Source organism: Fundulus heteroclitus, chromosome 5, assembly GCF_011125445.2.
Source record: "Fundulus heteroclitus isolate FHET01 chromosome 5, MU-UCD_Fhet_4.1, whole genome shotgun sequence".
NCBI lineage: Eukaryota > Metazoa > Chordata > Actinopteri > Cyprinodontiformes > Fundulidae > Fundulus > Fundulus heteroclitus.
The window spans coordinates 42478291-42502167 of NC_046365.1; the positions used below are offsets into that span (position 1 = coordinate 42478291).

General features: G+C 40.3%; 1 protein-coding gene and 2 long non-coding RNA genes across 4 annotated transcripts; all 3 read left to right on the forward strand.

The window, feature by feature from the left end:
- The first annotated feature begins 305 nt into the window (after positions 1–305).
- LOC110367745 (CD48 antigen) lies at positions 306–9790 on the forward strand. 2 transcript variants are annotated; one of them, XM_036137625.1, is made up of 7 exons: positions 306–701; positions 1446–1537; positions 6297–6623; positions 6919–7227; positions 7712–7996; positions 8418–8527; positions 9482–9790. In XM_036137625.1, the coding sequence occupies exons 2-7, from the start codon at positions 1510–1512 to the stop codon at positions 9554–9556; spliced, it is 1134 nt and encodes a 377-aa protein (XP_035993518.1). In that variant the 5' UTR covers positions 306–701; positions 1446–1509; the 3' UTR covers positions 9557–9790. The 2 variants fall into 2 exon arrangements, with proteins under 2 accessions (XP_035993518.1, XP_035993517.1); XM_036137624.1 differs by lacking the exon at positions 306–701 and adding an exon at positions 835–1210.
- An 11083-nt stretch (positions 9791–20873) lies between these two features.
- On the forward strand, positions 20874–21164 carry LOC118563241. Its single transcript, XR_004931127.1, has 2 exons — positions 20874–21005; positions 21083–21164. It is a non-coding gene; the product is annotated as an uncharacterized LOC118563241 (long non-coding RNA).
- A 1298-nt stretch (positions 21165–22462) lies between these two features.
- On the forward strand, positions 22463–22753 carry LOC118563061. Its single transcript, XR_004930988.1, has 2 exons — positions 22463–22594; positions 22672–22753. It is a non-coding gene; the product is annotated as an uncharacterized LOC118563061 (long non-coding RNA).
- The last annotated feature ends 1124 nt before the right edge of the window (positions 22754–23877 follow it).

Here is a 23877-nt window from a genome sequence, read left to right on the forward strand (position 1 = left end):
CGATGACCAGATGCAGTCTGCTGAGTTTCATGCCTGAGCAAATTCTGTTATTTGGGTCGTTGCAACAGCTAACGGGTTTAAATCAGAGGCAACCGGACTTTCACTCTGTTCCTTCTGAAAATGCTTCGACACCTATGCAGGAGTCTTTGCCAAAATATTGAAGCCTGTTTGCCGCTAGGCTTCCTTAGAAAGAATTTTTTTTTTAACCAACCTGGAGAATAAAGTGAACTTGACTTAGTTTGATTACTGGGATCAGTTAGAATACACTTATTCTGTACGACTTAAATCTAAGCATTACTAATAACAAAAAGACAACTTATTAAGGGAACCTGCCTAAAAATTGTGAAACAATGATGCACAGTTTTATATTCTGCTGCACCGTGTCTGGGCTAAAGGTCTCAGAGGAATCATGGAGGCCTTAACTGTCTTTGAAAAAGAGAACGTTTTTCACCATTAATTTCAGTCTGTATCCCAGATGATGTAATGGAGATGTTATTAAGACAACATTCAGAATACACATAACCGCTTTTATATTTCCTAATATTATGCTGGTATGTGATTCAGGTCAGCCATGGTGTGTGTTGTTCTTACCTTTCTCCTGCAGGTTGCGACAGGTGGACGGAGACAGCAAGTGTTTCCCTGGAACATGTAAGGCGACTGGAGACAGAAGGAAGGTGTCGGAGCATTAGCTCACCTGACCGGTACCTGACCTGAACAAAGTTCCTACATGTCCCTGGTTCCGTGTGCTTACCTCTTACTACTCCTCTACTCTACTCCTGTTCCTTCTCGGTTATTTCCAGCCTTTTTATTTTTTTGGCAAATATTTACCAGAACTTTATTTTTATGTTTTAGGACAAGGAAAAAATATCAAAGCTTAATAACAAGATAATTCTGTACATACATTTTCTTCAATTGAAATGTTTCACATTTACGGAAAGTGATGGGAAGGAAGCTCATTGTTTGCAACTTAAAGAAAAAGCCAGACCAGGAAAAAAATGAATAATTTTCTTTACCATCTGCAGAGGAGACTGGGACAGAAGTTGGATGAATGGGCTTCAAAGAAATGCACAGGAAAAACCTAACCTTTTTCTATTTCTTTTTAATATCTTTATATTAAAGTGCTCAATTTCATGTCAGGATTCTTGTTTTTGCCACCAGTGCACAGGACCTGTAGAGCCACTGGCTGCAAACCGCTGCTAAATTCGATGAGGTATTTTGAGATGACTCAGCAACATTGTAAAATGAAAGAAAGGATTTCTAATATAAATTTATAGACTTTGGGTACCAACAGGGATGATTTACTTAAAATTGGGTGACACATTCAGGTTTTAGTACAGCTTTCTTATATTATACAAACTATTAAAGATCAGCAAGACAAGAGATACTAATACTGGAGCAGGTCCCTCCCACATCTTCATTTCCTCTGCTTGTCTCTATATTTACAGGTTGAGGCTCGCTGTCAAAGAGCAGATCACATGCGATATAACATTGAGAAGGACCGTTGGCAAAATGAATCTAAAACTTCTTCTACTTGCAGGTAAATATGGATTTAGTTACTGCTGGTTTAATTATCTGCATTTTAGTTTTTTAGTTCTGTGTTTTGTTAAAGTCACAGTTATAGTTATCCAAAACATTTGCCAGTAAATCAGGTTATACACAAGTAGGGTTATTAAAGAACTTTCTGTTGTGTGAAGCATCAGTAAACCAATAAAGTTAATCTCTGTATGTTTGCTGATATCAAGGGCAAATGTGTTTATTTTAAGAGCATGAAAAAGACTTCCAAGAATAAAACCTGAATTGAAAGGAAAGAAAACCGTCTCAACTGACATCAAGTGTTTGAGAAACCTGATTGTTTGATCACTGTGGATTTTGACCCACAGAATCGCTTTAATTAATCCACATTGGCAAACCTCTCAACTTTGATGTGAAGTTAAGAGATTCTGTAAATTTTTCGGAGCGTGCTCAGAGGACAGCCGCTCCTTGTCCCATGTGGGTGGGTATGTGTTTCGCTGTGATGGCGAAGTTGTCACCTGAGGTGGAACTTAAAATAATGTACTTTCCACATCTGGGAGCGACGCAGAAGGAGTGGATCCAGTCAACTCCGTCTCATTTTTAACTAACTAGACATGGAAGTAGAGATGTTTGACTTTTTTTCTAAAAAGTGAAAGGAGTGTCTACACTTTATTGTTCAGCTAGTAGGTTAAAACAAAAAACGAATGCACAACTGTTCTCCCGTGTTTGTTTCAAAATACCAAGACTGCCTAATATGAGGAGATTCACTTCTGTCTCTGCTTTTTCAAACTGAGACAGCTGACTAAACATTTTAATCTATGCTTTAATTACAACATGCTTAGATTACTGCACTGCACTCCACTCTGAGGTGAACAAAAGTCCAGTGGCTTGACTGTAGCTGGTCCAAAAGGCTGCTGCTCTTCTTTTAACATGTACCAGAAAATGTGAAAACATTTCTCCAGTTTAAGCAGCAATTCATGGGCTACTGGTTCACATTTGGATTGATTTTAAAATAATTTCATGGCCTTACCTTCCACTATGAGTCAGACCTGCTTCATCTGCACGCTCCCTTTCATTTGCTCAGATCTGCAGATCAGGTTTTATTAGTCATCCGAAAAACAAAAGGTACAAAGAGGTAACCGCACTTTCTCTGTCGTTCCACATAACTCTGGTAGATTTACATATTAGGCAGGTACCAACAAGTATCAGGGAGTCTACCAGCGCCTTCGTTGGAACAGGTAATTCGTTTCATTGAGAAGGCTCGGTAAATGGAGGCAACAGCAAATATTCTCATCTCTCCTGGTGAAAATGAGTGCCACCTCTGTTACTGCTGGGGTACAGAAAGAGGAACATGATGAGAATGCATGCAATATTACCCAGAACCAGTGAGTGAAAAATCTCTGAAACAGAGAACTCACACAGACGGATGAATGTTTTGTCCAATTGTCTCAACTTTGCCATACCCATAAGCAACTTCCGATAACAGAATTTATCACTGCCACTGAATCATCCATAAGAAATAACAACATGACAGAGGAAGAACTTAGGATAAAAGTCACAGTAATCCTCTGTGGCAGAAATGCCGCCTTCAAACATTACGCCACAGGAAGCTATGGCCGTTACATCCCTCAGCAAAGACTGCAACATCACAATCTTGTCAGCAGACAAAGGCCGATGCACATTGGTACTTAACACAAACATTGCCATGAGAAAATAATGCATTTACTGATGGACAGTAACACATACAAGACCCTGAAATGGGACCAAATCAATAACTACAAAAGAAAATAACTAACTCTCTACAATAATTGGAAAAACTTGACTTTGTAAAGTGCCTTGAGATGACATGTTTCATGATTTGGCGCTATATAAATAAAATTGAATTGAAAATTGAATTGAATTGAATTGAAAAACACAAAGTAATCAATCGCTCCCGCTACTATCAGCTGTACCCAGGCGAGGCCATTCCACGCATATATGGACTTCCAAAAATACTCGAAGGGGTTTCTCTCAGACCCATCATCAACAGCATTAACTCGGTCACATACAACCAGTGTCCGAAATTAACTTTGTTATTCACCGGTCAAGTTGGCCGGTAGATGTAAAAATCCACCGGCCAGCCATATTTTTTACCGGCCAAAATATTAATCCTGACCAGACCTCAATTTTTATAAAAATTAAGAGTGAGATTATGTTAATTATGGGGGGGGGGGGGGAACAGCTTAATTTTAATTATTTTTTTTATATTTTTTAATTATTTTTTTAATTATTTTGTTATTTTATTATTGGGTAAAACATAAACAAAAAAAAAAATACAACTGATCCAAATGACCAGTCAGTCACGTTATCTTTGTCAGCATTTTATCATCCTAAGAAATTTAACATCATGTTTTTAGTACAGGGGCCATAACAGGGGCCAGGAACAGTTCTACATGGGCATAGGCCCCTGTTGGCCCCTGTTCAGAACCGCCCCTGTGTATGGTTCAAAATTTCCCCCTCAGCTGCAACACTTAAAGCACTCAGGGTTCACGCTGCGTCTTTACGCTGATCTCGCTGCTGGATTTTACCCTCGTGCGCTGCGCCCCCGATGTTACAGGTTACATGTAACGTAATTTTGCGCACCTGAATTCAAGCGCAACGCACCACGTCCACCGAAGCACCGCTGGTTCTGTGTCGTTAAAAACAAAAGAGCATGAAAACAGTTACTGACTCTGACTTTAATTGGGACATTTTGGTACGAGTGGAAGGACATTAAACGTAGCGATTCACGTTTTGAAGGCTGGCCGCTGATAAAAGCACCTTGCTCCGAGAGGGGGCGGGGGAGGCGCAGTAAGAGCGGTGAAGCACAGAGCCGCAGCGGGTTGTTAAAAAAAAAAACAGAATAAATAAGAACGAAACTTATAAACAGACTAATTGGCGTTTTAGACTGTATCTGGTTAGCAGCTCTGTTTTTTGATCCAGCGTGCAGTCATGACTGGTTCTGAATGTGAAAGAAGCTGAACCAGCACCGCAGAAGGCGGGTCTAGACTGAGCTCTGGATGGACAGAGCTGTGAACGGATCATATGGGTTTCGTTATTTTTATGTTATTTTTATTTTATTTGGTACAAACATTTACTCGCCATGTGGCAGCTAGCCCTCTGAAATTCACTCGCCAAACGGGAAATTTACTCGCATTTGGCGACTGGCGAGTGTTAATTTCGGACCCTGCATACAACATTGCAAAAAATCTGGCAACAATTTTGGCTCCGATGGTTGGAAACGCTCCATACCTCATACAAAACTCGTCAGACTTCATTTCTAACGTCCAAACGACTCCTTAGACCGGCACCATGGGAAACCATTGTTTCCTTTGTCACCGCTCTTTTCACCTGCTTCCAGACATCAGAGGCATTGAACACTGTCAGGACTCAGCTGGAGCATGATGAATCACTAAAAGACCAAGAACCAATTTAACGCCAAACCAGATCTATGACTTGTTTGACCTCTGTCTCTCAACCACATATTTCAACTACAGAGACAGCTTTTACTGACAGAAACATGGGCGTACCATGGGCTCCCCAGTGTCACCCACTGTGGTTAGTTTGTAGCAGCATCAGGTTTACCAGAGAGGACGCCAAGAACAACATGTTGCCTTTTCTGGACTGCGGTACATGTTGAGGAGGATGAGTCTCAAAACTGAGGTTTACCAGAAGCCCACAGACCAATATCTGCATTTTAATATACATCATCCACTGGAGCACAAACTATTATCAGAATTCTGAGTTAGCAGCTGACAACGTTCCCTCTGCCACAGAGGAGAACCAACAAGAACACAAGCAGGTCAGGAAATCACTGCAAGCTTATGGTTATCCAGACTGGGCCTTTGTCCAATTAGCCAACAAAGCTGGCAGAAAAAACAGAGAAGAGAACAGAGACACAAGAACTTTCTCATTCCAGATGTGTCAGGAGTTTCTGAGAAACTCAGGATAATTTTCTAGAACATTCCAGTAAATTTCAAATCTAATAACACTCTTAGACAAAAACTCCACTGAATCAGCACAGTGCAATGCGAATGAATACCTAATATCCAGCCTTAAATTAAAATGTATAGAGTTCTGGCTTTAAATGTTGCATTTCCCTCTTTAAACACGGCGGATGGGTTGAGAGTAAATGGAGCACCCGCCTGCTTTTGGCCCAGCCTACACGCTGTAGAACAATGTGACGCTGAAATCATTGGTGAAGCTAATAAAGGAAAGGTTGTCTACCTTCCCTGAAAAAAGATTATAAATATTATGCATACTTTTTGTATGCATAATATTGTATGCATTGACTCTGAGTGAACCTGACCAAGTGTTACATGACGAGTAGGGAGTGACAGTGTGACAGGTAATGATAGCACGTATGCACCATTTTTTTTGTTTTTAAAAACTAAAAAACAGAAAATAAATGCAGTATGAAAAACAGAATGTCCAGGTATCCTACAATGCATTGTGGTTATTTTGTCACCCTTTCAAGCCCCGTAATATCAGAGCTGTCAGCCAATAAGACAGCGATGAGTTCCCACTTCCATACAACTCCCTTATGATTGAATGTAGTGGTGTGCCTTTGAATCATTTCTCAGGTCCGGTACACAACAGGCGGAGAATAATAGACAGGGTCAGGCAAGCTTGGATTATCCAGGAACAGGAAAGCCATATTTCAGGAAGCCATATATTATACTCTTACAAATTGCAGTTCAAACTGAAAGACCAGGTTTAAGTATAGATGTGAGCTTGCATGACAGCAAATCTTCTTTTTCTTTCAGGCTTTGCCTTCACTGTGGCACCCACTGAAATAAAACAAGTTGGTGACGCTATAATTTTGCATCCTGACAAGTCCATGGAGCCACTAAGCAACTTCCTCTGGGAATATAGCCCAGCCATGAGACAAAAGAACACAGTTATCACAAATGTCACCAACGGAAAAGTTATTCAAACCAACGGGACCAGATTTGAAGGCAGGCTGCACACAGATGCAAAAACTGGATCGATCACCATCTCCAAACTCACGCTTAATGATGGAGGAATATTTTCCATTCAGATCTTTATAGGATCAGAAAACCATACTGGAAGTGTCCATCTGATTGTTACAAGTATGTAAACCCAAATTTGGGGTTATTTTCTGATTTCCATGCAGCTGTTTCTGATTCCATTATTTATTTTCTCTACTTGGTAAAGGGATTTGTGCAGGACATGTAAGATGCATTATTAGAATCGTATCTATCTTTGCTGTAGCTACAAATGGGTGGTATTTAAGCTTATACATTTGCACATAAATCATTATATAGAAGAACAGTGGAACGTTTTTTAAATTTTCTGCATCACTCATAATGTACATATAGTGTGACTGCTGACATGAGATTATATGTATGAATGTTTTTTTTTCAGATGATTATATTATAAGGGATGTTCTGGAAGGGGGAAATGTCACTCTGGAGACACAAATGGAAAAACTGGAGATGAAGCACACTGTGAAGTGGACAAAAATACAAGATGGAGAAAGGAAACTGGTTGCTCATTGGAAAAACTCTAATCTCACAATTGAGAAAAGCTTCAAGGATGTCCTGTGGTTGAATCCAAAGAATGGTTACCTCACCTTCATCAGAGTCACAGAAGGCTACAGTGGGTTATACAATGTTGAGATACTTGAGGGTAAAGAACATCGCTCTGAAATCCTCTTCAACATGACCGTATATGGTAGGTTACAGAAAAAAAAACAGACCATCAGTTTCCACAATATAACTCTATTTGTTTAGCTTAGGCTGTAATATACATTCTAAAAAAATCAAACAAGTTATGCTCCACACTTTCTATTGGTTCTGCATGACAGGGTTAACTTTACTTTGGGATTGATTTGGAATTTCCGAACGACCAAAGGCAGGTCGTTCAGAAATCCCAAATAAAAATATTATTATTATTATTATTATTATTATTATTATTATTATTATTATTATTATTATTATTATTATTATTATTATTATTATTATCATTACAGCTCAGAGAGGGGCTCATTTTTTATGAAGAAACTGTTTTGCAGTAAAAGCTATAGTAGCAACCTAAAACAAGCCAACTTGTCTTTGTACTGGCTATATTCTTTGTGTTCTTGGTGCCACGCTGTCATTAAGAGTTTTATTATTTTATTATTGTGTAAATTAATCCTTGGCTGTTTTTTCCCTTGCAGAACCTGTTTCTGTTCCATTCATCACTAAAGGAGGTTCACCAGCAGATAAGAGATGTTATGTAATTTGTTCTGTGGAGAATGGACTGGGTGTGAATCTGACCTGGTACAATGGTCCTAAAAAAATCAGCAGTGTGAGCAACTTCACAAATATCTCCATGAACCTCAGCCTCCCTCTGTGGATCCAACCGAAAAAAAATGACAATTACACCTGTGAGGCACGAAACCCCGCCTCAGCAGAGAGAACATCTCTCAACTTGATAGAGTGGTTGCCAGCTCCTCAACCAGGTACACATTCTTTTATCTGATAAAGGTTTCTACTTAAAAACAAATGTTAACTTTAGAGATAACTGAAAATGACTCCCAGAAGCTGAGTAGCTTGTTGTAATAAACATGCAGAAAATCATACTTACAGGTCCTTTCAGTGTCTTTGATGATTTAATCACTTTTTAGTCACTTTCTTTGGTCTGATATTTCAGTTCTAATCAGTCAATTTAAATATTTAGTATTTTGCTTCACAGGCAAAGTTAAAATAAGTTAAAACTTATTTGCATAAACCCCTTTATATTTAACCCTTTTCTAGATGGCAGGGAGGCTAAATGCTCACTATCAAGTGACTTGATGAGCAAACAAAGCAATTCGGATTTTCTTGATGGTGAACTTTGAACATGAAAGAACAAAACAATCTCACATTTTCATCGCTCTATAGGTTCCACTCATACCACGGTTGTGATTGTGGTTTTGGTTTTGGCTATACTATTACTGGCTGGCGTCATTATATTCTTCATAGACTTCCAGAAGAGAAGAAACCCAGACACGGTATGTGAATTAAGTTGGATTTATCGCTGCTCTGTTCCATTATATTTGTGTTCTCCATTAACTCAAGAAGTTTAGATGTCTTATGAAATTGACCCCAGATAATGAGGTGTTTATCTTCTGCCTACATGTGAAACGTTAATAATAAAAGTTAAGACCACCAGACACTGTTGCTCTCTGGTTCATAACTGAACTGGGGAGTCAGTCTTGTTTCGAGGCTGTGTGAGGCAGAACAGATCAGAAAACATGATCTATGAGAGATGACCATCATGCCGACAGAAAATGGAAAATCTCTCATCTCAGATTTAAAAGAAAAAGTTATAAAAGATGGAAAAACCATGCAGTTTAAATAGCTGGTCCATCATACCAGTCATCGGATGGCCTGATCTCTGCTCAAGCATCATTTAAGCCTCAGACCAGACTGTTTCCTCTAATGAAACCAGAAATAATCAGATTTAATGTGTCGTAATGTTCTCCTCATCCAGTGATTCACACAGAGAAGTGCGTTCATAACCATGCACCCATTTACCCGTTATATACAGTATTTTACAGCACCCTCACTACAGAGCCTCAAACCAGGTTCTGGAAAACAACTCTGCCTCACTGTCATCCTGTCAACATTTATTTAGTCCTCCATCATCTCTCCATTTCTAAAACATCTGAGCATCAAGCATTACTTGAGCTTGACTTCATATTTTTCAATGAACTGAAGAAAACCATTTTTTTTACATAGCAGTCACGTAAATATGATATGCGATTTTCTGAGATTGGAAGTTAAGAATCATTTGTTTTCATTCTTCATAAAAAAATACATTTAGTTTTTTGCTTCTTATAGTCTGATGGTATGTAGTAATTGAAAAACAAACATCTTGAATTTGTTTCTTACAACACAATCATTATTCAATTATGGAAGCTTTTCTGTTGTTCAACTCTTTTTTGGCCTTATTTTTTTTTCAGGAAACTGGGGAATTTAAAATGAACTGTTTGAGGCGAAAATACAATAGTCTTTCAGAGGCAGACTCTCAGTCATGATCCACAGCTGTGTGGCTTCTTGTTCTGGTTTATGGATGCCCCTTCCTCCTCGGTTCCCTGCTGGATTTGGTTCTTCCCATCAGTTCTTCACCAAACTACTGGATCTCAACCATGATGTTTATGATGTAGTGGTTTTATATTCTAATGTCTGCTTCTTTGTTTGAACAGAATGTTGTGATTTGTAAAAAAAAAAAAAAAGAAATTCAGTTAAATTTTATTTCTCCAGCGCCAATTAACATCACATCATCTCAAGGTTCTTTCCAAAGTCAGACTCCATCAGATCCTCCAGGTTGGTGAGAAAGTTTCCTCTCTAAGGAAACCCAGCAGGTTGCATCAAGTCTCTCCAAGCAGCATTCACTCCTCCTGAAAGAGCGTAGAGCCACAGTGGACAGTCGTCTGCATTGTTGATGGCTTTGCAGCAATCCCTCATACTGAGCATGCATGAAGCGACAGTGGAGAGGAAAACTCCCCTTTAACAGGGAGGAGAACCTCCAGCAGAACCAGAACCAGGCTCAGTGTGAACGCTCATCTGCCTCCACCCACTGGGGCTTAGAGAAGACAGAGCAGAGACACAGAAAGCTCAGAAGCTCACATTGACCCAGGAGTACTTTCTATGTTAGAGAAGACAGAGCATAGACTCAGAAAGCACAGAAGCTCACATTGACCCAGGAGTACTTTCTATGTTAAGTCCCCGCTGCCCCATTGGAGACTGATCAAGAACCAAGAGTCTTTACTGTCATTATTTAACCATAATAAAACCTTGGGGAGACATATGTTAAGAAACTATAAGGTATCCCACAATCCTTTGCGTGACATGAAGTATCAGCAAAGCCTACTTCACAGAAGTTCCAGAAAATGTCAGTAGAAAAGAAGCCTGTAGGCCCGGATTTGACTCAAATCATCCATGTGCATTTCCGTCATGTAATGACTTCAGAGTTAAAGGCTGCTGGAATTCAGCACAGCAACTCTAAGCTCCTTTCCTTCCTTACTGTTCATGATGTAAGCTCAAGGAGGAGGAGCTATGATTAGAATGTTTTCAGATGGAAGCCTACATTTTCGAATTATTGAATGCACTTTCTGAGATGCTAAAAGTGTAGCATGTGAGAGAAAGTGTAAATAATTCTGATTGGATCAAGAACCGGTGGAAACCAGCAGCATGTTTGTAAACATGTAACAGACTAAGAACCGGGCTGGTGGTTTGATTCTCAGCAGCGGTTTTTGTATATACAGTAACTTGAGTTTATGACAGTTGTTGCTTTTAGCTATATTTTTTACATTGTTTTTGTCACTTTTTGATCTGTATGGTGTGTGGATATTAGTGTTTCTAGGTGTCTAAGATGAATGCCAATTTTAAAAGGTGACAGTTTTACTAAGGTTGTAATTGCTTCTGTTTTGGGAAATTATTTATTTATTAGACAATGGTCAACTCAACTACACTCTTCAAATTTTCATAAAAAGTGGCATTGAAATGGAATAATGCTGGATGAAACTGGTCTGAAGTGAAGTAACAATAGCACTGGTTATATTTGGACTTTAAAACTAAGGAATCCATTGATTGGCTTATTTTATTATTACCCTTTACCAACTCTGGTAAAAAGTATTTTAAAAAATAAAGTTTAAACGTATCTTTAATCACTTCAGGAAGACAGTCGTCATAGCTCTGCAACACTCGCTTGAAGATTAATATTCATAATGTTTATTTTCTCATCTGCCATTGTCCTTTAAGTTTTCTGTAACTTTGAAAAATCTCTCATTTTATGGAAGGAGCAGTGGTTAAAAAAAAAACCATCAAATCAGTTTTGAAATTCCTGTTTTATACCATTAAATAGGAGCTCAATATTCATGTAAAGATATGTCACTCATATTCTAATTTTGAAACTTTTCTTACTGGGCCCATATTCTTAATGTTCTCAGTCATTTATTTAAACTTTTAAAGCACATTTGTTGTCTTAATTTTTTTATTGTATCCAATGATTTCCATACTTGAAATCACAACATTTGGTCATTATATTTTGTACCGTTTTATGTCCTATAAAAATGTTAATGTTCTTTTATAGAACATTTTGTTGGGTGTGCGTATACACTTTGTACTTTAAAAATAAATACATAATGTTTAGTTAAATGTTCTCCGTCATAGCTTTTGTTACATTTAATGGTTTTATTTTTCGGACTATAAGGCACACTTAAAATCTTAAAATTTTCTTAAAAATTGATGGTGCGTCTTTTATATGATTACCGTTGTGCTTATTGACTGATTTTATGTGATACAATGTGCTCAAAATATGTTGAAATGTGTAAGTATGACGGTTAGCAACATAGCCGCTCCGCTCAGTGGATATTAGGAGCATTACGATACACTGTCACTACCTGAGGACCCCTGAGCTGTCTACCAGACTGCCTGACTGTAATGTCTAAACTAGAAGTGCATTCATGTAAGACAGCCTGGAGTACGCGCTAGCGACAATAAACCTAGTAAGTTAATTCAATATAAAAATTTAATTTATTTTGGCCTTATGTTAGAAACAGGGCAGTGTAGTCCAGCTACTCTGTCCTCCCACAGAGACGGTTAGCTCTTCCTCTCAGGAGAGAGGAGGAAACACACCAAACGTGTTGCAGTGCGTAAACACAGCCAAGCATACGAGCGTCCTACGCTTAGGTTAGCTTTTTCATTTTAATCAGTCAGTAAATGTACACTAGAAGTATAATATGCGCGTAAAATGCACGTATTTACGCTACACGGCGGCTAAATAAGATTGAAGTTATAACTTCAGACGTGTATACACTCCTGCTTCGATGGGGAATAAACAGGAAAATAACATCTTGTGTCAAAGTTCACTTCCGGAAGTATCCCAAAATAAGAGTTGTCGATAATAAAGTGCCATGGATGATGTAGTTGTGACAAGCTAACAAATTAAAATATTCGATTTCTAATCAGATATGGTCAAGACACTTGTACTTTGTTCCACAAGAATTTTTTTATTTCCAATCAGAGGAAAAAAAAACCTTAGAAAGCCTGGAGATTATTGCCACCCTTCTGTTTTCTGGTGTGAAACACATTTACACTAAGCCGTTGTTTTTGGTTCCGTAGTTTTAAGTTGTTGTGCCTCCTAGACCTCCATCCTATAAGATAAGATATCCTTTATTGATGTCACAGTGGAGAAATTCACTTGTCATATCGGCTCAATAATCAAAAGAAGGTACGAAAAGGAGGAAAAGGTGCATGAGGTATAAACAGTGCGTCCACATATACTCTGTGGATTGAGAGAAAAAAAGAAATGAAGCAGAGAGATGATTAATGTACATTTAGGTGACTTATGTACATACAGTTGTAACAGCACAAAAAAAAAAAAAAAACTTCAATGAACCAGTTTTGATGAGCGAAGAAAAGAATAAATACAGGTGGACAAATATTAGATTTTAATCTCCACAACTGTAACCATGTTAAAAACAGGTTTAGGATTGTTAACTTCTGATAAATATTCATTGGCTTTATAGTGTTGAAAAAAAACTGAGGGAATGTCTACGGCAAGTTTCTGGTGAGTAACAAGTAAGAAAATGTGTTTTTAATATTTCTGTTATACAGTTTAAAGGAGACATATCATGCTTTTCAGGTCAGTTCACATTTAAATCATTCAGTTAAGGTTTATAAAAAGTGGAACTGCAATGCTTTGGTTTGAATTCCTCGTTAATTAACCCTAACACTCGGTCTTGTCCATTTTCAAAGAAAACTGAACGGGTTGAAAAATATGACCCAAGCAGAATATAAAGATATTGACGCAGTCCCTGGACCGACTACATTCAACTTTTCTGCTCTCCTGGGAGCTCCAAGGACACAACAAATTGCATAAATAACAATTATCTTTGGGTTCTTTTGCTTCTTGAGATGTGTTCATTTCTGTAAATGTTTTTCATGTGATGGCATGCAAATAATTATATTCTTCAGATATGTGACTGTTTGTGCCCGACTGATACAGAGAAACTGATCTAACTGATTATTAAAACTGTGATTTGGTGTTATTTTGTCTCATTTTCAGTGGCTTTTAGTTTTTGTTATTTTGCTGTTATAATAGCATTTGGTCATATAAATGTGCCTAGAACTCATTTAAGTATTTTCAGGTTATCATTCTGATAACAGCAAACCGGAAACCCCTCCTTGTCAGTTTCTGTGTAAACAGTCGTTTGATCTCAGAGTTAATAAAAATCCTGCTGTGACCACTAGAGGGAGCTGATGAGCCACTGAGCTCACTGAGATAAACTCAGATTGTACATCCTCTGTATAAACTGTTGGTGCTCACTGATTTCATTTACTGATTTTAATAACTTTAAGTAAAATTATATTTTGGGGAAATTTGTTGTTCATTATTGTTATTTACATTCTGTAAAAGCTGCTGTTTTAAAAGCCTTTGAATTCTTGCCTTTATTCTGCTGTATAAATGGAAAGATTGACAGATACAGGCTACAATATAGGTTTGAAATTTTCAATCTTTCCTGGCCACCAGTCTCTCTGTGTGTTTTAGCTGAAGACTCAAACACTCACTGAAAATTATCATTATCCTTAAGGTTAGTGTTACATAGTAATACCGCCACTTTTTCTTCTGCTGACTGCAGCTCTACCGTAATCAGGCCAGGTTTAGTGCCTCATGTGCAGATACCTTCCACCGCTGCCAGGATGGGCACCAGGACAGAAAGACCATCTTGCAGTAGCTCCAATATGGGGCTGCGACAGGGGAACCTCATTTTCTTCCTGTCGCAGCCCCGTTGAGCGATACATTAGGATCAAACCTTAGCCTAAGACATCTGCGGAAAGTTTTCTCAACTGACATGAAGCCGCCTGTCAATCTTGGAGGTTCGTCGGTAACTGATGAATCAGCGATCACACTTTGTCCAAGAGTGAGACTTTCAAAAGATGATCCGTCTAACTTCCAACAAGATCCCAGGATGTTACATTACAAACCCATTGCTGTCAGAAGGGTTTTGTTAAACATAAAAAAATATTTTTATGTTTGTAATTTTTAGGGAAGGTACAATTCAGAGATGCATGGTCCCTAATGTTTAGAGCAGTGGTCCTCAATTCCGATCCTCGAGGTCCGGGGTCGGTGCAATGAACAATATTGATATTTCCACTTCTAGCTTCAGCATCTTTTAGCCTGGACAACAAAATCTTTCAGGGAAATAAAAAAGTGGAGGATTAGAAACTCCAGTGTTGGAGAGTAGTAAACTGGAATTCAAGACGTGTTTAGCAGCTCTGCAGCAAATACTCTGACATGAGTGTTAAAAAAATGTAAAAGATGAAACTGAACTGATTGGAAAATGACTCCAAATATACAACAAAACTTATTTAAGACTAAGAAAGTGGATTTAGCAGTATATTACCTCATTTAGTTTCTATACTCCACTTATCTGAAATAAACTGTTGCTGTGCTTTTAATTTGTTGTCCTTTTTTGAAAAACACATATTGTTGTTTTCATCATTTTGTTTTTCTGTATTTTGTTGTGTTTTTAATTTGTATTTGTTTCAAGGTAATGTGTTTTTCAAGATGTGGTTTTGAATATGTTGTGTTTTGGTTGTTTAGAGATTTATGGGCCACCCTAGTGTCCTCCTGAAGGAGTTTATTAAAACAAGAAGTAAACTCTGATGATCCTCTCTAATAACCTCTGAGTAGATAACAGGAAGGTTTTATCGGTTTTATTTAAGTAATACTTAAATAAATACCAATAGAAGCAGCTAACTTTGCAGCTTCATCATTCTGGAGGTTTTAGCTCCAAAACTTAAGGTGTTTTCACATTGGCATTACGAAGTCGCCACTTTGCGTGCTGTCGCTTACCTGACGTCATCGGCCGTTGGCACAGCAGGAGACCAGCCAGACATACAGCAGTACAAGGGCGCCCTCTAGTGACGCTTTCACGTTGCCACCCTAGCCTCCTCACTCACTCTTCTCCAGGCTTTGTCCTTTCTGGACTTGTCTCCATAGTAATAATTGGTTGAATCATACAACTCAGGCCCACTTCAGACCACTATTATCATCATATCTTCCATGTTGATTGGAAACGGCTTCGTCTCCCCTGCAGTTCTTCACCCCACATCCACTTCCTGATTGGTTGTCATGATGCAACATGACAACCAATGTCATGTTGCATCTGTGAGGGATGCAAAAACTGTTTTGCATCCCTCACATGTGTCATATCACTATGGCTTTAATCTCCAAAGTCACGCATTTTGCGTCGCTATAATTGCCTCTGTGGCTTTGCTTAGCGTTGCTCCCATGATGCACCTGTGCGTAGGGATATATAAATTTGTCATTCAGCCTGACATACGTGTTCAGTGTGAACGCACCTTTAAACTTTAAACTCAAACCTGCCACCTCTCAGTGATGATCATGTTGAGCCTAAACCTTAAAATCAGATCTTTGTCCGTCTGAAGCTGCTTCCTGGTATCATAACTGCTTAAACTTTCTTCCCAGAAAACCTTTTTTTTCAACAGAAACCTGAGTTACCCATAATGGAGAGTCACTGATAAATGTGAGCTGTTCTAATGAGAACATCAGTTTGTAAAGTCAGCATGTCTGAGATTTATTTTCCTCATAACGTGACATGTTTTAATAATAGGAAGAATAACACATTTTGTTTTTACTGCACAATTATAAAACTCCAAGTGCTAACAGGATTTTAAAATGAGACAGATGCATCTGTCAAAGTGTTTGGTCTCTGCACAGGTCACTGCTGCAGCTAAGGCACTGTGGCTGATTTTGTCTGTTTTTATATTCTTATTTATGTTATCACCACTCAAGCTCTAATATAGGAGAGAGGAGTGGTTGGAACTGCGACCCAACAACCGTGGAATCCAGACTTTATTCACCCCAACCTGCAACGTTCAATGTTACACCTGACATAAGACAATTCCACATCCTGCACATGAAATAAGATGATGGGCATGAATTGTTTTTATTTAAACTGTAAAAATTGTATTCCATTGGCAAATAGTTTTATTTACCAGGTCAAATCAATGAAAAATACAGTAATTTCAAGAAAATCTTAAAGACCATTAGTTCCTTTTTTGCAGAGAGGAGACCAATGCATGGATCAGTTTTTCTGCATCTCGTAGGATGACAGTGGAGCAAAGCTTAGAGATGTTATGAAGGTGATGGTGTTTCCTCCACAGCTAAATATGCTGCGATGTCTCCACGTTTTCAGCTTCGCAGAGCGTTTGCTCTGACAGAACTGGGTCTCTGAGTGATTGTGGTCGATGCACAAACATCTCTTTCCGTTTACTCGTGATGCTTTAGTGGCAGGAGGAACAATAACTGATCATGGCACGAGTCAGGATGTTGCTCACATCATTCAGACCCTCACTTAGAAGAGAAAACAGTTTCAGAAAGTTTCAGATCTGAAGGCAAACCATCGACCAACTCAAAGGAGGAGCTCTGAGATGAAGTCCATCAGGCGCTGGAAACTTGGCTTTTTCTCACCAAAACCATGATCTGAATAAAGTGGTAAACTGGTCATCCCCCCAACAACATGAAAATAAAACCATCTCGTCTGAAGCTGCTGGCTGAGCTGGTTTCATTCCTCTGCCTCCTGGAGCTGTGAACACACTGAACGTTGGGTCTGGTTCAAGAGTTCTGCTCTGGTTCTGATCAACAGGAAGTAAAAAAATACCTTTAACCCACCTCGTTTCAGCGTGCTGCAGAGATGAACGGAGCTGAGAGAACAGGAAGCAGAGAAACAACCAACATGGAACCAGAAGCTCCAGTTTCAGCTTCTGCATCTTTCCTGTCTTTTAGTTCTGAAGCTGGTTTTCTCCAACTTCCTGTGAACATAATCTGGATTAGAGTTATATTACAGAGTGATAAACCGCATTCAGTGAACTTGTGAATATGAGAAGCAGAAGAACAGCAGCTGGAGGAGGCGACAACACAGCGTGGTTAAAGTTTATCACTTATGAAACGTGTAGAACTGAAACCAAAGCTGTGAAACTGAAAATACACCCGACCTGTAGAGATTCATCATTTCTGTACCAGAAAGTTAATTTTAGACTGATATTTATTATTCATTATATGAAATTCAGATAATCACTGGAGCCTGAAAGTTTTTCCTTCAGCTCTCCCTGTGCTGCACCATCTCCACCAGCAGAGGGCACCAGAGAGCTCAGGACCCTCCATTCTCCTCTAGGTTAAAGCAGCTTAATGTCACGTAGTCTGATCTTGTCTAAAAGTCATGTTTGCATCCTGCCTTTCTGTGGAATTTCCTCTTTATCTTCCTGTTGCTCCCTGACCTCTGACTGCTTTCCAGCTGCTTTCACAGCCTCAAACACCTCAAACTCCACCTTGGCTGCATGAATGAAGTCAGTCAGTTGCATGTCTGGCTGCATTAACTTGTCTGGACACGTTCAGTCTTCATCTGAAAACAACACGCTGTGAACCTGTCAGGCAGGTGAACCACGTGACTTCTTATACAATAACTGTTAAACAAAACCAGGAACATGAAGATTAATGAATTTACTGTTTTACGATGTTTAGTTCCTCTTTTTTAAACTGTCTGGCAAACCTCACCAGTCTCCAGTCTGGCTGCAATCAGACCTGCAGCTCTACTGCTGAGACCTAAACAGTCAATAATCAAACCTAATCAGCTCTGACTGCCTCCCTGTAATAAAGGAGTAAACCCACATTATGCAAACAGGGAACAGGGGAACAATCAGGCTACAGTGCTGTAAAGCAGACAAACACATAGAAAAATGTTCACGCTTTGAGCTGCAAATCATCACTACTAACTATTCTTGCCACTTAGACCAGATATTCTTATATAAATAAATAAATATTTCAACTTCCTTTAAAATGCTTTTTAAACACCTGCTAAGCGCTGAGGATGTTCCTGTCATGAGACTTTATCTCTGATCCACATAAATCAGCATATTCTAACTGGATTCCCATGACTTACCGCCATGATATGCATTTTTTTCCAGAGATCTCAGCTTCTTCATCAGCTGCTCATCTTCAACATAATGTGATGGTTTCAGATGCTACAGATGCTAATATTTCTTCCAGTGTAGCAGGGAGCATCATGTCCCTACCATCAGGTAAAGGATCCCATGAAGACCAGAACCTGGCCTGGGTTGGAGCAACGGGTCAACAGCAGGATTCAGAGTTTCTGGATCCAGAAGAATTAATTTAGTAGGATATTATTACGTGTAATAACTGTTTTCTTTTTCCTACTGTATTATTTCATTTTGCAGTTTCAGCAATGAATAAATGACTTTCTGTTAGATTCTGCTGACATCTTTAGTTTCCCTTATTTCTGGTTTGTTCTGCGGTTCCTGATTGGATGTTTTCAGGAACAAGAGAGGAGGCAGGACGCCCTGTTCTCCCCCACATAGTTCAGTTTTATTGACACTGAAAACAGACTCCAGGGTGAATAATATGCTCACTAGGACACATTTATGATGAATCTTTAGAAAACAACTCACCAGTCGTCTTTAAGGACTTTTGTAAGATGCAGAACATGTGAAGCTTTAAATTGATTGGACAGAAAACAGTAGATATAAAAAGTGAGCAGAGCCTGTGAAATGTGACCCGCTGTGAAAGATGATAGTTTTACAGTAAATCCTCCTGGTTGGCTCTAAATAGATGGTTGCATATAGATTCAGTAAATTCAGCTCTCCTCACGACTCCTGATTCATGCACCAACCCACCTGGAGTCTCTCACCTGTTTCCCATCACCTCCCAGTATTTATGCCCTTCTTCTCCTTTGTTGGACCTTCTGTTGACGTCAGCCTGGTTTCTCGGCTCCGTGCTGCTGCTTCCTGATTCGCTCTGGCTGTTGCTCTCTATCACGACTCGGCTGAAAGGTTTTTGTTTTATCAACCTTTACTCTGCCTCCAGTGAAACAACAGCAATATGAAGAACATGAGGCTTAATGGCTTGAAGTTTAACTGCGTGTGAATAAATCTGTCAGCTTTTATACTCATGAACTCATGAATGATGGTATTTTAATATTAATTTAACTTACAGTAATGATTCCGTATTGTGTTGGACGTTAGGACCTTTAGAAATCTCTTCCTGTTATGACCTGGAGGCCTTTGGTTGGAGCTTTGGTTTTTGTTTGTTGGTTATTCTTAGTTGTGATTCTATTTGAGTTTTGGTCACTTTCTGCATTCTGCTGTTGTTTTGTTCTTCATGTATTTGTTTAGATTCTCATCCATTGCAAACTCAAGACCCGATAAATGTGTTCTCCCTCAGAGTTGTAAGACAAAAATGACTTTATTTCCTGGTGGTGTGATCTGCTGGGTCCAGTTTCACTTTATATTCTGTCAGGATCCCCAGGGGTGTGATTATTTACAGCTACCAGGGGATCCTGCCGTCTGCCTGTCACACCACGATTCTGTTCATCCCTAGATCCTCATGGTGTCATTCGTTTGGTTTCTGTTCAGCATTTTTGGGTATTGGTTTGATCAGTCCATGTCTGGTTAACTCTGTTATTTATAGCTGTTCCTTCTTACTTCAGTTAGTTTATGGCCTTTATTATGTATGTAGTTTGTTATCTGTTCCCTTTAGTTAGATCCTGTTCCCGTGTCAGACTCATTATCGTATTCTCCATTTAGATTCTGTTCTCCTCCTGCCACTTCATTACCACGTCTTTCCTGCAGCTGATTGTTTCACTCGGTTCACCTGGCCTGATATCCAGCCCATTGTCAGATCCTCTTCTTCCTCACCCTGTTGTATCTTATAAATTACACTCATACACATGATTCTGCCTGCATCCTTCATGCATTTGGGTTTTTTAGCTCAGCTGTTTGTTTTTACATCCTTTGTTTTATCAGGAGCCGGAAATGTGTTCACAGCTCTTTGACATTTCAGACGCATTAGATGACGTAACAAAAAACATCTATTTAGTGTCATGATCGTGGCACTCACACTGGTTTGATTCATCACCCAACACACCTGGATAGCTCCGCCTTTGTCTCATCACTACTCACCTCATTCACCTGTCCCTGTCACTATTTAATCTCCCTCCTAACCAGAGACGAGTGCCAGATTTTTTCGAGCCACTTGGTTAGACTAATCCAGCGTTTTTTCTTGAGTACCTGACTGCCTGTTTCCTGACCCGATCTGTTTTCCCGTTTTCTGAGCCTGCCTGACCCCTGCCTGTTTTGCCTAGCCAATCTGTGTACCGACCTGGAACTGGACCTCGACTTCGCCTTGGATTTCCCCTCGGACCTTCCCCGGACCTCTGACCTGGATCTGACCCTGGACTGGACATTGGAACATGACAACTGGACATCCTCTCTGAACCCTCTGTCCACCATCCCTAACGGATCCGAACATCGGCTCGCCCCTCGAGCAACCAGTGACTGTAAAAGGCTTCTCCCCCGAGCTGAACGACCATCTCCAGCGGGTCCGCCTACCCACGGTCGCCGGCCCTCCTTTGTTCTCTCCCGTCTCCCGCATTCTAAGAGGTCAGTGGTTATTTTCCCTTTCACACATCAGCCCCGAAGTGTTGGCAAAATAACTCACCTGCTGTTCCTCTCTCCAGACCTCCCGGCCAAGGACGCTGAGGACGGTCCCACAGCGCGCAGCTGTCTTTTTCGTTTGAATAAACAAAACAAAGCACCCTCTGTCTGGTTGAATTCTGGGTCCTTTTGCTCCGCCGTGACAGAAAAATCTGGCCAAAGATATGGATCCCTCACCAGACAGAGAGTGGCGTGAAGGCGTGGAAAAATCCATCTCCCAGTTAGAGACTGGCGTTAGTGAGATTTTAGATCACTTGCGCAACCAGGCTTCACCCGCTCCGCCACTTCCGCAACCGCCAGTCTCTGCTCCCACGTCATGTCCGGTGACGTCATCATTACCCGAACCACGTCTCTCCCCTCCCGAATTGGTTAGTGGGAATCCCGAACATTGCCGAGCCTTCCTCACTCAGTGTGAGATACATTTTGAACTGCAACCCACTGCTTTCCCCACTGATTGCTCCAGAATAGCTTATGTTATTTCCCAATTAGCCGGCAAGGCAAAGTTGTGGGGAGCTTCAGAATGGCAGAGTAATTCCTGCATTTGCTATTCTTATCCAGCATTCTCCAGAGAACTTACCCGTGTTTTCAGCCCATTGTTGCCCTGTAGAGAGTCGTCCAGGGGGCTTTTAGCCCTGAAGCAGGGGGATAAATCCGTAGCTCAATATATTATCGATTTCCATCTTTTAGCTGCGGAGAGTCGGTGGAATGAGGATGCTATGATGGATGTGTTTATGTCTGGGCTTAATGGGAGGATCAAGGACGAGCTCTCCACTCGTGATTATCCCCATTCCCTGAAGGAGCTAGAAGAACTGGCGACTAGGATCGATCTCCGCTTAATGGAACGACGTAGAGAGCGGCGTGTTGAAGGTCCATCAGTTTCCAGATTGTTTTCATCTGTGCCTGTGACTTCCACAAGGCCCATCCCAACCAGCCCAAGAGGGCGTCTGGAATCCGCCCTTGAGGGGGGGGCTCTGTCATGATCGTGGCACTCACACTGGTTTGATTCATCACCCAACACACCTGGATAGCTCCGCCTTTGTCTCATCACTACTCACCTCATTCACCTGTCCCTGTCACTATTTAATCTCCCTCCTAACCAGAGACGAGTGCCAGATTTTTTCGAGCCACTTGGTTAGACTAATCCAGTGTTTTTTCTTGAGTACCTGACTGCCTGTTTCCTGACCCGATCTGTTTTCCCGTTTTCTGAGCCTGCCTGACCCCTGCCTGTTTTGCCTAGCCAATCTGTGTACCGACCTGGAACTGGACCTCGACTTCGCCTTGGATTTCCCCTCGGACCTTCCCCGGACCTCTGACCTGGATCTGACCCTGGACTGGACATAGGAACATGACAACTGGACATCCCCTCTGAACCCTCTGCCCACCATCCCTAACGGATCCGAACATCGGCTCGCCCCTCGAGCAACCAGTGACTGTAAAAGGCTTCTCCCCCGAGCTGAACGACCATCTCCAGCGGGTCCGCCTACCCACGGTCGCCGGCCCTCCTTTGTTCTCTCCCGTCTCCCGCATTCTAAGAGGTCAGTGGTTATTTTCCCTTTCACACATCAGCCCCGAAGTGTTGGCGAAATAACTCACCTGCTGTTCCTCTCTCCAGACCTCCCGGCCAAGGACGCTGAGGACGGTCCCACAGCGCGCAGCTGTCTTTTTCGTTTGAATAAACAAAACAAAGCACCCTCTGTCTGGTTGAATTCTGGGTCCTTTTGCTTCGCCGTGACAATTTAGTACTTAAGACCAGCAGGTAAGTTAACTTACATGCAAACATAAAGCAGCTTTCTTTAAAGGCTCACTGAGAAAGGTTGATTCAAATCATGGAAAAACCCTCAACCCCCCTATAGAAAGAAATGAGTTCAGTGTGGAAGATGTAACCACGGTTAAACCTGAGTGGGTGTGTGGGTTTATTTAAATTACCTATAGATGGGTGAAAGACTCCAACTGATCAGTAGCTTAGTATCAGACTTGAGATGTCTCACCTGTAAGTGGTTTAGTGAAGTGTTAGAAGGTAGAGAAATCTTTTACTTTGAAAAATAGAAACAGGATGAACTGTGGTTAGATGGTTTCATGTTGAGGTAAAGATTTTCTTCTTTTCCTTTGTAACATTTCATTTTTAACACTTTGAATCATCTTGCTACTGAAATGATTTAAATAAATAAACTTTCCTTGCCTTAAAAGATAGAGCCTGAGGACACATATAGCATCATCATCATAACAGGAGGAAGGTGAAGAGGAGAAAGATTCATACACTTAGTAATAAATAAGGGCCGAGAACAGACCCATGAGGAACACCGTTTGCTCTTACAAACTTCATTGTCTCCTTTTTTCCTCTCTCTACTCCTATAATTGATCTGTATATTGACCAAAAGAACAGGCTTCAGTTGAAGTACCAGATGCATCATGTGACCTTTCTGCAGGTTGGATTATGTTGTTGTGTTTTTCCTAAATTAAAAGCCGTCTTTCAGCTCCAGGCTTTGTGCATGATATCAGCTATGCAGAACGCTGCGGCTCATGCCATCGTGTGGCTTCTACCAATACCCTCTGTTGCACTGTGGTTGTGGGTGTTTTTGCAAATACGAGCTGATGCAATGGCAATGAGAAGTAAAGGAGATACTCAGAAAGCAGCGACTCATGTTCAAAAGTACGAGTAATTCTCATCTCTACTGGACAGATGTCAGTAATAACCCCAGTCTGTAAACCCGGTGTTAGTAAGTTGTGTCAGCAACAGACACAGCAGACAATATTCTCCTGATTGAGGAGACTGGCTGTTTAGTGGAGATGCTTCTGTTTTGTATGAAGGTCAATCAAC

Coding starts and splice junctions, on each gene's coding strand:
- LOC110367745 (XM_036137624.1), top strand. CDS start 1,131: ATGTCAGGATTCTTGTTTTTGCCACCAGTGCACAGGACCTGTAGAGCC. Junction 6,624..6,918: donor TGTCCATCTGATTGTTACAA/GTATGTAAACCC, acceptor TTTTTTTTTCAG/ATGATTATATTATAAGGGAT. Junction 7,228..7,711: donor CTTCAACATGACCGTATATG/GTAGGTTACAGA, acceptor TTTCCCTTGCAG/AACCTGTTTCTGTTCCATTC.